Source organism: Telopea speciosissima, chromosome 8, assembly GCF_018873765.1.
Source record: "Telopea speciosissima isolate NSW1024214 ecotype Mountain lineage chromosome 8, Tspe_v1, whole genome shotgun sequence".
Classification (NCBI taxonomy): Eukaryota; Viridiplantae; Streptophyta; class Magnoliopsida; order Proteales; family Proteaceae; genus Telopea; species Telopea speciosissima.
The window spans coordinates 18,884,237-18,901,984 of record NC_057923.1 but is presented as its reverse complement, the minus strand read 5'-3'; the positions used below and the strand labels follow the sequence as shown (position 1 = coordinate 18,901,984).

The 17,748-nt window shown below is 39.7% G+C and overlaps 2 protein-coding genes across 2 annotated transcripts; one reads left to right on the top strand and one right to left on the bottom strand.

Annotated features, from left to right (window-relative positions):
- The first annotated feature begins 2,983 nt into the window (after nt 1-2,983).
- On the top strand, nt 2,984-7,162 carry LOC122672111. The gene is made up of 2 exons (XM_043869608.1): nt 2,984-4,034; nt 4,434-7,162. The coding sequence occupies exons 1-2, from the start codon at nt 2,984-2,986 to the stop codon at nt 7,160-7,162; spliced, it is 3,780 nt and encodes a 1,259-aa protein (XP_043725543.1).
- Nucleotides 7,163-12,870: 5,708 nt separating this feature from the next.
- On the bottom strand, nt 12,871-17,461 carry LOC122671451 (auxin-responsive protein IAA27). The gene is made up of 5 exons (XM_043868661.1): nt 16,700-17,461; nt 15,841-16,070; nt 15,373-15,514; nt 13,991-14,052; nt 12,871-13,244 (listed from the first exon to the last, which is right to left on the bottom strand). Exons 1-5 carry the CDS (start codon nt 17,206-17,208, stop codon nt 13,207-13,209), a joined length of 981 nt encoding a protein of 326 aa, XP_043724596.1. The 5' UTR covers nt 17,209-17,461; the 3' UTR covers nt 12,871-13,206.
- Between the last annotated feature and the right edge of the window lie 287 nt (nt 17,462-17,748).

Here is a 17,748-nt window from a genome sequence, read left to right as displayed (position 1 = left end):
TAAGTAGTAGGAGCCAAATGGAAAAATATAGTCAATCCGATGGCCGTAAAACAACACAATGACGAGTTTTTCCGAGAGTTTGTAGGCCGATTCACTAGATAAGCACTGGAGGTGAGGGTCTGGACCTTGTAGTGGAGTTCATAGCTCTTCTAGGCGGGCATATCTGGGTAATTCTTCTCCTTAAATCATAACTACCCAGATGTTCTCCTGAGCTGTTAATTTATATTGAAAGAAAATTTATTTACTCTTCGTCTCTAAAAGGAGAAAAATAGAAATGGAGAAATTCTTCCTTTTCTCCTCACTTAAGTATTACTTTTCCTTTGAAAAGAAGAAGGGGTAATTAATATTATTATCCTATACTTAACCTATATTTACTAAAACTATCTTATCTTAAACTTCTTTTTTGAAACTACCCTGCTTTTAAACTTTTACATCTCCTTCTACCCTCATGTTTTTAAATACCTAGATTACCCTTCATTTTCACCTAGTAACCTGTTAACCTATTTAACCTACCATTCTTTTACTTTTTACTATTTTGTCATTAAAATAATTAAAAAATGAAAGCACCCACCTGCTATTTGCGAATATGAAGAGGGAGAAGAAGAGTGATTTCTCGAGAATCGCATTGTAGGTTAATAAAAATAAAAAAACACAGAAAACTAAATTGAATAAAAAGAGGAAGAGAGAGAAGAAATGGGGTGCTTTGAATAGAATCGTTCTGTTCCACTGTTTTAGCGCACGGTATCAAAACAGGCATTGGTAACCTGCAAGACCGATACGATACTGATGCGGTATCGGCCTGGATCAGTCGTATCAAAATTACCCCTGAATCTCCTTAAAAATTTGTTTTCTAACAATTTTACCCCTTGTCTGTATCGTGTTATCGATATGGTATCAATGACTAGTAAAATCAGTACAGGCGATATGATACCGATACTTAGAACCATGATCTGTTCGAAGAAGAACGATGAGGATGAAAGTTGAATAAAAAAATAATTATACAAAAAATTGAAGAAAAAACAAAACAAAAAACAAATGGAGTAAAAAATAGGAGAGAGAAGAAACGGGTGGAGGCTTTCATTTTTTACTATTTAATGACAAAAATAGTAAGAAATAGAAGAAGAATGGTAGGTTAAATAGATTAGTAGGTTACTAGGTGAAAAGGAAGGACAATCTGGGTATTTAAAAACATGAGGGTAGAAGCAGATGTAAAAGTTCAAAAGCATGGTAGTTTTGGAAAAAAAGTTTAAGATAAGGTAGTTTTAATAAATATAGGCTAAGTGTAGGGTAGTGATAGTAATTACCCCAAAGAAGAAAAATAGAAAAGTGAAAATTCCTTGCTTTACTTATCACCTAAGCGGATTAAAGTTTTTTCCTCCGTCTGGAGTGTTGACTGCTGTTCTTTCCGGCTGTGTTTGTTCTTTCTTTTTTTTTTTTTTTTTTTTTCTTTGAGTGGTATCATGATCCCTGCCCACCTACCACTACCCCCGAACACTGCTCCTTCTCCGCAGATGGACAATGAAGGGACTGAAGAGGAGGATACCCTAATAGTAGATGATGAGTTGGAAGACCTAATAGAACACAGTGAATCTCTCACTTTAGCTGGGCGTGTTCTAGCAGGAAGGCGATACCGAAAGCAAGCGGTTACAGAGGCTTTGATCAATGCCTGGAACACTTCTGCTCTTGTTATTGTTTCACCACTGCGTGTGGATACCTATTTGTTCAAGTTTGAACACCCTATGGATCTGACTAATGTCCTTAATGAAACACCCTGGTCAGTTGCAGGGAATCTAATAGTTCTGGAGCGATGGAAGGCGTCAAAGAATTGGACTTTCGACTACACGGAGATATGGGTTCAACTACATGATATTCCAACAGAACTGCACGATCATGGCTTGGTTGCAAAGTTGGTCTGTAAGGTGGGAGAGGTGTCCAGATTGCTCTTCATTAGTGGAGTTAGAGGAGGACAAAAGTTATCCTATTTTCGTGCTCGCATTAGAATGGATATCACTAAACCTTTGAAGAAATTTTTGAAGATTAAGAGAAGAAGTGGGGTTGATCACATGGTGGATTTAAGATATGAAAGGTTGCCTTTATTCTGCTATTTCTGTGGTAGGATTGGCCACGATGAACTGAGGTGCAGGGTGGTGTTCGAGGCTGAAGAGAATCATAGGTTACTGCATGGATGTGATCGAACTTCCCCCTGTCCAGAATTCTTGAAGAGACAATTCCCGCCATATCTAAGGTGCCCTACACCTGACGCTCGCCTCATTGAAGAAGCTGTTATTATTCTTCGAAAGGTGATGGTTTCTCCGGCTGCTCATCGCCGACAGGGTCGTCCGTCTCAGGCGACGGTTGGTAGGGATCGAGAATCGGGTAATTCTCCTCAAAATCAGGAAGTAAGGCCTTATCCTCAATCCCCCATTTCACGCCTCAATCCAAGCCAATCTGATTTCTTCTCTCCCTTTAATAATGGGCAGGTTTCCCTCTCTAATAATTTTCAAACGATCCAGAATAATCAACCTTCCAATGTTGAGGTGGATCCCACCTTTTCTTCCATTTTAAATATCCCACCCCTCCAAACCGTTATCCCTTCTCCCATGCACGTCCCAGATTCTCATAATAATCCTATTTTTTCTATCCTTTCTCATCTTCCTCAGACCCCAGAAATGTCTCTTGCTTTGTCGACTATCCTCCCCCATCTCTCGGGATTTTCTCTTTCCAATCAAGCACCAAATTCTCAAACCCCAACCACCCACCTTATCCCAAACCCGGCTAATGAGATTTCCATTCCAAATAAACCCCAGTTAATTGATCCAAAGCAACCCATTACACCTCACCCGATTGTGGAGGACCGTGTTCAACCATCAAAGAGGTTGAGAAGCAGTGAAGGTGGGTTGAAGAGTATTGGAAATGGCCAAGGTGATTCTTTTTTAATGTCTACCCCCGTGGAGGCTGGAGAGGTCCAGCTCCACGGGAGACAATGAGGCTCATTGGCTGGAATTGTCAGGGGCTGGGGAGACCCTCGACAATTCGTGCTCTGAATAATCTCCTCAAGGCTGAGAATCCAGAAATTCTCTTTATCATGGAGACAAAAAGCAAGGAAGCTGTTATCGATAAAGTTAGAAGAAGGGGTAATTTTCAGAACTACATTACAGTGGACCCTGTAGGGGCTTCAGGAGGTTTGGCGCTTCTGTGGAAGGAAAATGTGAACTTGTCGGTTATTGTGGCTGAAACAAACTTTATTGATGTGGAGGTAAATGGTCCACATGCCCCTCCTTTCTACCTCACCTGTGTCTATGGAGACCCAGTCCGTCATAGAAGGAGAGCAGTGTGGGATAAAATTACGGCTTTAAACCATCATAGAAGCCGCTGGTTATGTTTTGGGGATTTTAATTCCTATCTTTCTTGGCATGAGAAAGAGGGGGGTGCTAGGGGTGCCTCCCACGATGGTGAGATCTTCAGGGACTTTCTTCACAGCTGTGAATTCTTCGACCTAGGCTTTAATGGTTCCATTTTTACATGGAATAATAAAAGAAAGGGGGATGCTAATATTAGAATAAGGCTCGACCGAGCCCTTTGCAATGCGGCCTGGAGACAATCCTTTGAGGATACTGCTGTGTTTATTAAGCCTGCTGTTTGCTCCGACCACTGCCCTATTATGGTGGACACTGAAGGAGGAAGGACTAGGGGGAAAAGGCCTTTCAGATTTGAGTCCATGTGGACCATGCATGAGGATTGTAAAAATGTGGCGCAAAAAGCTTGGTCTATTCCTGTTACGGGACAAGCCTCTAAGCAAACATTGTTGAAGATTGCTCATTGTCAAGAGATGTTTAGAAAGTGGAATGTGGAGGTTTTTGGGAATATTCACGAGAGCATTAAGGCTTTGAAAACTGAATTGGCTCATGTTCAGGGTTTACTGAGCTCCTTATACTCTCAAGAGAAAGAAACCGAGCTTCAAAAACTGCTTGACACTCAATTAGAGAGGGAAGAGGAAATGTGGCGCCAGAAATCGAGGGCGGATTGGCTCAAAGGTGGGGATAGGAACTCCTCTTTTTTCCATGTTACCACTCTAAGGAGGAGACATCAAAATAAAATTTTAAAGCTTAAAACACCTACGGGTGAGTGGTCTACCTCTCCTACTGAAGTTACTAGTATTTTATGTACTTACTTTCAAGAGTCATGCGCTTCGAGCCTATAAATATCTTGCTTTGAATTCGGTCTTGGATCTTTGTGCAACCTATAGTGGGTGATGATATAAATAATATGTTGTGTTTGGTCCCTAACAGTAAGGAAGTTCATGATGCACTTTTTAGAATGGCCCCCCTGAAGTCCCCTGGGCCAGATGGGCTACCCCCCCCTTTATTTCCAAAAATATTGGGAGGTAGTAAAAGATTATTTGGTGGCTCTAGTTGAGGAGTTCTTTATTACAGGTCATATCCCTAAGGAGTTAAATAAGACTTTTATTTGCCTCATTCCTAAGGTAAAAGCTCCTGAGAGTGCAGACCAATTCCGGCCTATTAGCTTGTGCAACATCGCCTTCAAAGTCATCACCAAGGTTATTGCTGACCGCCTGAGTGGGGTCTTGGACCAGTTGATTTCGCCTTCCCGGTCTGCTTTTGTTCCTGGCAGGTTAATCTCTGATAATATTATGGTGGCGCATGAGTTATTTCACTACATTAAGAAGCAGAAAAAAGGGAAAGAGAAATACCTGGCTCTGAAATTAGACATGAGGAAGGCCTATGACAGGTTGGAATGGAGTTTCATTGAAGGTATGCTTCTTAAGTTGGGTTTCAGTAGAAATTGGGTGCAACTTGTTATGACCTGTATCACTTCAGTTTCTTATAGTCTTCTTGTTAATGGGTGTATTAAGGGGGATATTTCCCCATCTAGGGGAATCCGCCAGGGGGATCCAATCTCGCCTTCCATTTTTATTCTCTGTTCTCAAGCGCTTACAGCTATTATTAAGAAGGCTGAAATGGAGGGTAATCTCAAAGGGGTGAAAGTTCGTCACAGAGGCGAACCCATCACCCACCTCTTGTTTGCTGACGACTGTTTACTTTTTGCTAAAGTTGACTTACAGGAGGTTAACTCTCTAAAGGACTGCTTGGATCTCTACTGTAGTGCTACAGGTCAAGCCATTAATTTTCATAAATCCAGCCTTATGTTTAGTCCAAATACTCATGAAAGAATAAAGAGATGGTTTGCTAGAATTCTTAAGGTGAAGCATGGCGATGGACCATCAAAGTATTTGGGATTACCTACACACTTTGGGGTAACCAAAAAAGAGGTCTTTGATGATATCAAGGAAAGGACTCTTAGTAAACTCCAAGGCTGGAAAGGGAAGTTATTGTCTCATGTTGGAAAAGAAGTGCTACTTAAAGCAGCAGTAGCTCCTATGGCTAACTATGCCAGTTCTCATTTCAAGCTTCCTTCGTCCTTTCATGACTCAGTGAAAAAGGCTTCTGCTAGATTTTTTTGGGGTGACTCTGATGAGAAGCAGCGAATTCATTGGATGTCTTGGCAGAGGTTGTGTAGACCTAAATCGAGAGGTGGTTTGGGCTTCAAGGATTCTAAGCTTCAGAATCGTGCTTTGCTTGCAAAAGCTGCTTGGAGGTTGTGGTCTTCTCCGGACAGCCATTGGGCTAAGTTTTTGAAATCTATTTACTTTCCTCGTAGTGACTTTCTGGAAGCTAAAGAAGGAAATCGCCCTTCTTGGGGTTGGAGGAGTCTTCTTGTAGGCCGTGAGGTTCTCCTAGAAGGTCTGATATGGAGAGTTGGGGACGGTTCCAAAATAAAAATTTGGGAAGATAGGTGGGTTCCAACCTTACCAGGTGGCAAGCTTCAATTTCAAAAATCGGAGGATTGCAATTTATTGTATGTGGTGGATCTTATCGACCATTCAAATAGGAGATGGAACCTTGATTTATTACAAGCTGTGTTGCACCCTTCAGATCTAGCTGCAGTGTCTAAAATTTCTTTGAGTCACTTTGGTGGAGAAGACAAGAGATTTTGGGGAGCTTCTAGAGATGGTCGATTTTCAGTCAAGTCGGCTTATAAAATGCTTGCTAGGAAGGAGGAGGAGAACCTTGCTGCGAGGGCTTCCACGTCTAGAAGCCATAAATGGGATCATATCCCTGATGTAGTTTGGAATAGAATCTGGTCTATTCAATCCCTTCCTAAAATCAAAGCTTTGTTGTGGCGCTCTTGTAATGAAGCTTTGGCTACTGGAGCGGGGCTTCAAGCTCGTCATGTGAACATCGATCCAAGCTGTTCTAAATGTGGTTTTCAGCCTGAAAATGGTGACCATATTCTCTTCGATTGTCCCTTTGCTCGAAATGTTTGGTTCGGTAGTCCTCTTCAATTCTCTCCTCCTGAAAGGCCGAGCTTGGTGGATTGGATTCATAGCTGGAATGTTTGGTTCAAGCAGGATAAAAAGATGGCTCGAGAAGCTATCTCTAGGGCTTCTTTCATTTGTTGGTACCTTTGGCGTGCCCGAAATGAGCAGGTGTTTAATGGCAAGACCTGGGATCCATCGGATGTGCTTCAAATGGCTGACAAAGCTTTCGTGGAGTTTTCTAATGCTGTCCGATTTTCAGGGGGTGCTTCAAACTCCTCTTCGGTTGGCTTGGGGAACGATAGTTCTCATCGTTGTTCTTTTTGGACTCCCCTACCGATGGGCTCGGTTAAAGCAAATTGTGATGCGGCTTTCACTGCTGAGACGAGTAGGGGAGGACTGGGAATTATTTTTAGAGACCATTCTGGTGCTTTGGTTAAGGCTCGCTCCATCCCTCTTGTTCTTGGTTCGATCATCCAGGGAGAACTGTTGGCAATTCGTGATGCTCTACTTCTGGCTTTAGAGCTGGGATATGATAATCTTGTGGTGGAATCGGATAGCTTGGATGCTATTCTTTTTGTTGAGGGGTCAAAGTCCCCAGGGTGGGAAGTGGAGGACTTAGTAGTGGACGTGACTACGCTAAGGACTTCTTTTCCCTCTATTATCTTCTCTTTTGTTCCTAGGGCTATGAACTGTGTCTCGGATGCTCTAGCAAGGAAGGCGCTGTCTATTGGGTACATGACAGATTGGCCAAACTCCATTCAGTGGCTTCAGGACCTTTGTGTGATTGATGCCACTGGTTGTACTCACCCCTCTCATCAATAAATTTCCCGTTTACCAAAAAAAAACTTATCACCTAAGCGTTACATATATCTTAATACTCTTTGTTTTATATTTTTATTGGAAATCCTACGACATGTTTCATAAAGTATAAAATTCAATCTCCCAAACAATTATATAAAGGCACAGTTATTTAACAAAAGAAAATTCTAGTTAGCGACATTCATATATATATATATTAACGGACTTTAAGCACAAAAACACAAGGGAGCCAAAAAACAACAACGAAAACTAAAAAAAGAATGTAACTAATCATAAAAAATGAAGATGTAGAATAAAAGGAACCTACATTGAAATCTATACTTGCAAAGGAGAAGATCAAAGAGGGAGAAAAAAAAAACCAAACATTCGATAAAAATTCTAAAAAAATGAGGGTAGAAAGCTGAAACACAAGGTTAACATATGATGTAAAGGGCCTTAGAGAAAACCCCACTAAAAATCCATATAATTATGCAAATAACTTTTGTCCCATTGAGGATAACAGTAACCTTTGCTCAATAAAACAACATTAAAATACTTAATAAGCGATGAAATTAAATGAAGTAAAAATCAAAATAAAATAGACTCATCTGTCTACAAATTTTGTGAAGGAAAGTATGTTGTAGTGGCCTAGGTTCAGGTTTTAGAGAGTTCAAGTCGGATCTAGCATAACAAATCAATAAAATTAGCTCTAGAAGTGCTCTCAATACGTAATACTTCTTCTCAAACGTACATAATCCTCCTGAAATGTGAGAGGGTTAATCTATTTATATCCTTGAGGTTCCAATTTCATCCAAGGCAAGTTTTTTTTTTTTTCTTCCATTCTTGCATGGAAAGAAATCATTTCCATGCGCAAAGTGAAGATTTTGATTTGATTCTTATGGTTATAGGATCTTAAAATGTGTTTAGGTGGGAGCCAAGGTTGGCAAATGCAAGACCAATTTGAATTTCACATTAATAGGGACGAATCCTTATAAATTCACAGGAAACAACATGTAACGTCCACCGAAAGACATGTACTGAAACCTAAATGATGTCGTTACTGGGCAAACGGCGTTATTTCCTTGGCAAATGGCATCATTTTCTTGGCAGCTGGGGTTGTTTTGAGTCATTATAAACAAACTCGGGTTGATCCCATGGATCGGGTTTGGCTAGGGCCTAAGCCTAAATTGACACCGGTCTTGGTCCTTGGGGTTGGTTTTAGTAAAATCTAAACATGTCAAACCCAATTAACCATATTTTTGAAAATTCTTTTGTCAAATTTAAACCTCCTATACCAGTATGAGAACTCAGAACACTGCCCAAGGCTAGGGGTACACTCTCGGTTATAAGTAAACAATACCTCCACATTTCATGGGAATTCCAACTCATCATTGTCTGGGCTACTCCGGGGTGACAAAATGAGATGTCTATAATTGTCAAGTAAATCCCACAGTTTCTTTTCAAATGACCCAATTTTTCGTAATGGAAAAAGTTTCCCTCAACAACCTTTTTTCTGAACCCCACCCTCTTGAACTTCGAGATCATTTGCTCCAGTCTTTCCCTTAGTACCTTTCTTCAACTTTTTCATGACTTTGAGTTTTGAAGTTGACAATTTAGTTACAGTTTTCATCACTACTACCTTCTCCCTTTTTAGGGTAGTCTCAACCTTAGCCAGTGTAGGGGCAAGGAAGAGAAGTTTCTCATAAGGTTGAGTAAAACAAATTTTGAAAAAAAGGGAGGACGAAAATCAAGATTGGTTGAGGCATTCCTTGTTAGACCCTGGGATATGTTTGAGCTTTTACCTTCCTTTGAAGCCTAAGTTCCAAGCCCTATCACAACCTAGTAAGTTTTTCTAGACTAAATGATGATGATATTTTCATCGAATTTTTGAGTTTATTCAATTATGATGGAACTTAGTTATCAAGGTTTTGACATCCCTTAAACCATTTGTCTGAAATACGTTTGACCTGTTTTCTATCTAGGTGCATTTTGACAAGTGACGTTTGACCTTATCCCTATTTGGGCAAGTAGGCAGCTTGACAGGTGGTGGAGACTGGCCCTAAAGAATCCCCTACAACATGTTGGCAGTATTGTGTGTTGGAAATTGATTGGTGATCATATATGATTGCTGCTGTCTAGGTCTCAACTCAAAGTTTTTGACCTTTAATAAATCTTGAATTGCATATTTAAGGGGTTTGCAACCGTCAATGGAGTGCCTATTCTGGGCATGATATTGAAAATAGAGATCCGACTTATACCAATGAGGTAGGGGACTCCGAATAATCTGTGGAGAGGACAATAGTTATGGGCCCTACTGTATATAATTGGGAAAATGTTGCACATAAAGGCATCTCTAAATTCGTGAACTATCGCCTCTGTCTTTGAGATTGTTGTGGCAGATCCTGTCGCATCACGATGGGGGTTAGAGGTTGCACTGCCACTTTCTTCGGTGGGTGCAGCGTAGAACATGAGATGGCTTTGTGGGTTGAATTGACCATGTTCGTCTTTGAGTTTTGTCCTTTGATTAGCCGTGGAGCTCTATTGACGTCATGATGGAGGTGGCTCCCATCCGCTCCTTGTGAGGGATTGGTAGCTCGGCTCTGTGTTTTCATTGTATATCTTATCCTTAATTCTTCTTCTTGTCCCAATGAGGGATTTGAAGATCTCAATGTTTTGGAAGTCTAAGAGATCCATATATTCAAATAAAAGATTATTTATGATCATCTTGACCTGTTCCTGTTCAAAAGGATGACACCACATTTTTGTGACCATATTCCTGTACCTCGTGATGAACTTGGAAAAATCTTCTCTAGGATCTTGCCTTAAGGTCTCCAAATCTCTACGAGTTATGTCAAACTTTCACATTATATGAATATTTCTTGGTGAAGACCTTGGTCATGTTTACCCAAGTCTAGGCTTGGGATGAATTCAATTGTATGAGCCATTACAGGGTCAATCCCGTGAATTTAAATCAAAATTCTTATCTCATCAGATAGGCGGTAAATTCTTGTATCCTCATCGTATATACATATATGTTTTCAAGTAGGTCTTGGGGATCTCCAGTACCATCAAATTTATCCGACGACTACTTAAACTTTCTCAAGATCTTAACCGCTGAAAAGAAAAACATTCCTTCTATATATATCCATTAATTCATCTTCTATCCCCTTACTGCTCTGAAAGGTATTCGAGCTTCTCTCTCATCTTTCTTTCCCTTTTGATTTCTAATGGCTCTGGAAGGGTATTCATTGTAACATAATCTCATTCCTTTTAAGGTGCTAATCTATTAGGGACTTGAGGTGCAACTACCGGTGCCCCGATGTACTGGTATAGATTACTCATGATCTCTTGATGACAACACCACATTGACGTTGGCCGAGGATTTTTTAATTGGTCGGGTGAATTAGTCTTCTGTACATTGCACCACACAGAAGTGAAGCTGAAGTTAGGCTTAAATCCAACGGCTTCAGAAACCCAATGTGTCATGGATCCTGATTTGATGTCTCAAATTCGAAGCATGCTTAGGTGCAAAGGTACTTACGGAAAAGATTATGTCGTGACTGTTATGATTTGTCGAGTGTAGGAACATCAATACAGTGCGGAACACATGATCCAATTGTTGCTCGGGTGTTACGCATATGTACATAAAGCTTGCCAAAGATACCCTTTCCTTGGACCATATTCAACACGCGCATTCGTCGAAGTTTACCCACGCAACCATAGGCTACCTGTGTTCTTAGAGCTTGATTTGACGGCCGAGAACTAAACCGACTGGCTCATTACAATGCGTAACGCCATGCCATCTAGTAGTTGCACGCCTTGTGTCACGAGAAAGCTTTAAAATTACAATCTAGCTGTCACCCCTATAACCAATCTGATGGCTTGGACTCAAACTGACTTTTTGGGCTCATTTTAAGTCCAAATGAGTCAAAGTTTTTTGCTATAATGCTCCAGCATTCGAAGGAGAACGTCCCTGAACTGCCTAAGGGAGCAAATGGAGCTGAAAACAAACCCAAAATGCTGAAATTTATAGGGTTATGAATGTGGAATGCTTGGGGAAGATTGGAATGTATTGCTACATCATTTTGAAGCATCCAAGACCATGAAAATGCTGCAATTAATGTGAAATGGGTGTATGTGAGGATTGATTATGAAGTAGAATGAAAAAAGAAATGGAAGAAATGAAGCGAGGAAGGGGATAATTCCAAAAATTGTAAGATTACAAGGGGTTGAGATAATCTACTTTCGCATGTCCCTATTCCATTGTACATCACATGAAGGCTTCTTGTTTGTGAAAATTGCCATGTGAATGTTTGTAGTGTATTGGGGGATTTGCATTTATATTTGTGCTTGTAATTGGGGTATAATCATAAGCCCATTATTATTGTATGTTGGGAGTTTAGTAGGGAATTGAACAAAAAGGAGTTGCAATCTATTAGGGCGAGGCCTATTAGGATTTGAGGGGTTGTTGTCCTAGCCTTTGTATTACCAAGGGTTGAAGCAGAAGAGGGTGTTCATGAGTTGTCGTTGCCTTTGCTTTTTTTAAGCAAGAGTTGAAGCAAGAGAGTGTTCCCGAGTCGTTATTGCGGCTAAAAATCACTAGTAGCTAGGTTGAGCACAAGAAATGTTTGATCATGACAGTGCTCTGTGGATATAGTCAATTTGTCAAACCACATTAAAATTAGGTTTCCCTTACATTTGTATTTATTTGGATATGTTGAATTGCATGGTGATGATTAGTGTGCCCAATTTGGTAGGCCTGACCACTTTGTGGTTGCAAAGATGGGATGTGCATACAATTGTCTGTGTGTCTATCATTGAGTGAGTGCCAATGAATGAAACTGGTAAACTTGGGATTGCCTTACCCAGTTTGTGTCTGGGTGTGGTGATCAAAATAGTAGTGTTAGGAGTGCTTGCTAATGCTAGTGCTGGAGAGTGCCATCAATGTTAGGAATACCAAAGGTGTGTTTGAAAGTGATAAGGAATAAATTCAGTAAGATTTTTTTTGGAAATCCTGATTCACCTCCTTCTCAGTTTCAACCTAAGAATAACAAACCAAAACACACTGTTTACATTGAATATCCTAATTAACCCCGGTGGTGCTTGAGCTGATACCCCTTGATGATCTTGATTTAACCTTAGTTGATTACCAAATGTGGATCAACCAACAAGACACAGCCATTATCACCATTTTCTTACCAAGTTCTGTTTCCTGCAACTTGGTCACTTTCACCGGAATGATTGAAGATCTAACTCTGTTGTCTCACTTGGAATGAACCCAAAATACGTTGTAGAGTAAAACAGATAACCTAAGAAGGCAAAAAACCAAAAAAAAATTAAAAATTCCAAACACTCCATTGCTCCATCGATCAATATCGTTGACAATATCAGGTCAGGCTACCATATTCATATTTTAACACATCTCAATTACTGAGGAAGAATATTAATGGTTTCCATTTCTCCAACAACCTTTACAGCCCCTCTTATTAATGTTATTTTCTCTCTTGTCATGTTTATTATTAAATAAAGAGGACAGAAAATATTAATATATGGAGATGCCCATTCACCTCCCAAATGGGTTTACAAAGTTAATAATTAATGCACATAAAATAAAAGAAGGGAATCCAAAGTCTCAATGGATTGATTAAAGAGAAGCAATGAAACCTGCAGATTTTGGGGAGAGAGAGGAGATAAGAGGCAGGAGAAGGGGGAGATTTGGATCAGACACAAAGTAAACAAGCCATTTACATTCATAGAAATGAAGGGCTGTCAATCAAAATACAAATTAAAAAGCACAGACTAGAATAACCTGGAATTTTTTGGTTTATAAAAAGAGTATATTTTCTTCTTTGGCTTCAAGGAAGTTCTCCCAGTCATCAAAGACAGCAAACCTTAGAAGGATAAATTACTTAAAAGCAAATTATATAGGATTTGGAAACACATGCCCCATACTCTGAAAACCCTTTCCTTAACAACATTATATACTCGGATTAAAGATGATTCAATTGCCTTTTGCTTCATTTCAGACTTCCAACCTATCCATCTGTTTTGAGGTCATAACAGCACCGCTAGTTGCGGTTTTTGCACTTTTCCATGGCTCTTGGAGCTGCAATAAGACCATATCAAAGCAAAACTTATTAAGCGTCTTTACATAAATGGGAAAAATTTTTAGTTGTGTGAGTAAAAAGAATCTAGATCGACTTTTAAGGAAGATTTTTTAAAAACAAAAAGAAAAAAGAGATTCTCCAATGGTTACTTTGAAAGATTCAAATCAGTTAAAACTGTGTGCTTTGTGTGTCTGTGAGAGAGAGAGAGAACTCATAAGTTGACAAAAGTAAAGATAATAACTGATTACGACGTTGGCACTTCAGATGAAGATCAAGAAATCAAGTGGGCAGGTCAACCAGGACTTGAGAGTACTGGGTAGGTTTGTCTCTAATTTCTAATTTGTTTAACAGTGGTGGGCATTTGACTCGGGCTTTGCTGGCCCACAGCAAAGAATATATTCTGCATCCAGGATGGTGTACTGAAGCAATTTGATCAATTTGAGGAAAACTATTCCAAAATCGTGGTTTTTTTTATTATTGGGTTTTACTGTTCTATTGCCACAGCTACTAATCAAGCAATAACCATGGGCTGAATCAAAATCCGGGCTGATCAACTAGCAATGGAATCATAGGCACTTTAAAAAAATGGAAATTTGTAGTGGGGAGATCTATACATATAAGTTCAAAAGCTGATCCATGTAGGCTTCTCTAGGATCTTAGACAATGGTGGGTCACATGGGTAAAACAGGGACAATTTAAGAATGATTTCAGAAATCATCATATGCTGTATTTTATTAGAATTTACCTAAACCAATTGCATCTGAACCCTTCATGATCCTCAGCCTCTTACATGAGCCAGTAAACATCCTGCCATAACAAACAAAAAGAATGGGAGAGGGGACAGAATCAGGTGGGAACATTTTTATGGCAACAGATAACGTTATAAAATAATAACAGGTAATACTTAATCAATAATCTGGATCAGACAATTCAGAACAAGTTGAAGAAATATTTTAACAAAATCATCAGATTGCAAATCAAACCTACAGGTGGAATGATTCCAAACAACAATAGATAACACCCATATTCCCCACCCCACCTCCAAAAAAATAAAAACACTATCAGAGTTGAGCATATATACACTCAGGATTATCAGACTACACTTTGATGGGAGTCTCTAATTATAGGCATCAAAGATACAGATTCCCCTAGACAGCCACTAAACCTACTGCCTGATGATATCTGAAGATTTTATAGATATCAGCAATATTCTACATTTGTCAAACAACTTGAAACAGTCTATTGATGGATTCTCTTTCCTGGACCATGATGCAGTTTTATTCAATTCTTGTATTAGCTCTCCCCAACTTGCGTTGAAGTGGACCGCAATGTCACTCCATGAGTTAACAGAAGGGGGAAAAAAATATTTCCTCGACGGCCCGGTGAGATAAGCCTATCTCAACTGCTCAAAATATCGACATGTGACAGATTGATTGAGGCCTGAATGTGGAAGGATAGACTGTCCCTGCCTAACATGTTAAGTTTCAACCCAAACAGATACCATCAAGGGGAAAAATGAAGCTTTAAAATCAAGGAACTACGGGAGGGTGCATGGGGAAAGACAGGTAGCTGAAAAATACAATGATGTATGCCAATACATGGGAGGGTAAGTACTTAAATTATGTTCAGAAATTTGAAAAGTGGCTAATCCAAAGATAGATCTATCTATCCAACGGTCAGAATCACCACATCATCTTCCCACGTGGCTCAAATAGTTGACCATTGAGATACGATTATCTCAACGGGAAAGTGTAAATGAAATTCTCCCTAACAGAGGGCATGATCCTACTATATGGTAGGGTAAACTGGAACAGAATTTTTGTAGCCAGCCCCAATTAGTTGGAATAAGACTTCTTTGGTTTTTGAAAGAAGTTGGAATAAGATTTAGCGCAGTTGTTTTTGAGGGGGAGGGGGTGTTAACTAAGTTAAATAAAAACTATTATTTATTAATCAATTCCACAGCAGCGATGGTGGATACAAATAGACTTCCACCTCTGTACATCAGAGAACTATACAATGATCATAGACTGATTTATAAACCTAATGAAAATCTTCCGATCACGTTTATTCTAGGATTTTTTTTTTCTCACCAGTATCCATTTGAAAGAAGTTAGGTATTGTACTTACTCCCATGGAACGTCGCCCACGAGCATCCAATCACCATCCTTGTCTTCATAAGTGAGCACATATTCAGAACCATGGATGAGATCCATCAATCGGCTCTCGCTAAGCCCATCTCGGCCTGGGACTCCATGAGAGCCACACTGACCTGAATCACAGTCAAGAAGAATCTCATAATTTAAAAGGAGAAATCAGAAAAATATAACAAAAGCAAAATAATGAGTCAGAAGGACTGCATCAATAGAATTTTGAATGCCATAGCCATTATCTGTAAATTGTACGTAGCAGATTTAACTGCATGCTTGATATCCCATCCATAATTAGAGTTCTCCTAACCAAGGCAGTAAAGAAGTAAAACTAAATCCAAATTCCCATAAGATCTTCACCCTTTGTTTCTTGAAGCAAGTAAAATTGAAAAATATTTGTTCTTTAGGCATTAAGAAAACGAAAGGAGAGGGTGAGAGAGAATTTCACCAATGGTAAAGCAGCTGAACATCTTCTCAAGGGCAGTTGAAAGTTCGGTATAGTTGCTGTAGGTTTTGAGGTCAACCTTCCTCAAGTATGGAGCACCATCCATGCTAACCTTAACATAAAGACAGCCTGAACCAGACTTTCCTTCAGCATCATCTCCCGTCTTTGCTGGGCTGGTAGCCATGGTGTTCTTCCGGAAAGATCGAATTGGTGGCCATCCTACCACCTGCGCCCTGTTCGTAAGAGAAATACAATAAATAAATAATCTTAAGATCAAAATTAACGCCAGAATTTAAAACTCTAGAATCAAAACATATGTAAACATAGACAGAATTTCATGAGACTTCTGGAGAAGGAGCTTTCAATTTGCGAAAACCAGGCTACAATAAAAAAGGAACCCGGAATAGGGGAGTGATTCAAAGCTCACTATTGAATACTGAGTCCCAAGAAGGAAATTGGCTGTAATAAAATGCACAATTATATCAAAACAAAGCAAAAGTTGAAAAACCAGACACTCTTGATCTGCAAATCGAAACATTTAACAGCAAAGACGCATAAGTAAAGCCATTTATTGTTCTATAAATGAATATAAATCCGCTGAGAGAGAGGAGGACGGAATAAAATAGTCAAATGAAAGGGAGTGGCAGAAGGAGAAGTGAAGATAAAATCAGAACCAAAGAACCGTTAAAATTGAAAAAAGAAAATAAAAGCCAACTTGAGAAAGGTAGCAAATGAGCACTGCAACTAGTTTTCTCCTTGTACTGAGGTCAAGAAGATAAGTGCAGTACCTTTCCCTTCTTTCGGCTTTGAAAATTCATACAAGTGTCTAAATTCCAGGTAAGTTGGAGAGAATAGCTCTTACTTAGCAGCAGGAGCCATTCCATGGTCATTTGCAGCAGAAACTTGAGCTTTCTTCTCTTGCACAGGCTTTGGTGACGCTGGGACAACGTCTTTCAGTACAGTAGCAGTCGAACCAGGCTGCTGAGTTGTATTCTCCAAAACAGAGAGAGACTTCCCACCATTCCCACCTCTAGGAGAGAACAGGACAGCACCTTTACTCAAATCAACCTCAGATCCAGAGTTCCCAGAGAAAACCCATTTCCCAGAGCCATCAATGGCGTCGGAGAAACCCCTTTTAGCCCCAGAAACGAGAGTCTTGAGAATAGAAACCCCACCTCCAGACTTCCTTTCAGGGGATTCAGAACCAGGCAACCCAAGCCTAAGTTCAGTCTCCTTAAGGTTAAGGACATTGTTCTTGTCATCAAGCTCTGTGGAAACCGTAGAGGAAGAAGATGAGATCTTCTCAGAGTTTTCCATGGAAGAAGAAACCTCTGACAAGCCTATGTAATCATGTTCTAAGGGCGTAGACATTAAAATTCTAACAACAAAGGTATCTCAGAGAAATACTACTACAAAGCATGAAAAGGTATGAAGATTATAGAGTTGTAGAGAAGAAGAAGAGCTTATTTCAAACCCAGACAGAGACAGAAAGAGAAGAGAAGCAGTGATACACACACACTATCAGACACCTCTCAAAGACCCAAGAGAGCTGCTTGGTGGAGTAGTGGTTTTGTTGATTTAGAAACTTGAAGAGAAATTTCGTTGGCCCTCTCTCCTGTACCTTCTTTTTAATCTCTACTGTTTGCCAATACTAACTAGCAATAATCCTCTCTCTCTCTCTCTGTTAATTGTTATTGTCAAACAAAAGTGTACTAATTTTTTCCTAAATTTTAATAAAGAAAGCCGAAAGATCCGAAATAGTTCTCTAATCTCGCTTTCTCTCTCTTCTGAATTAAGCTTTGTCTTTCACCTTTTTCGGGCAACCCTACCGACAGGTTACTGAAAGTTTCCGGCAATCCTAAAGATAATGTTTTTTCTTATCTACTAATCATGATTAAAAAATTTAATGGA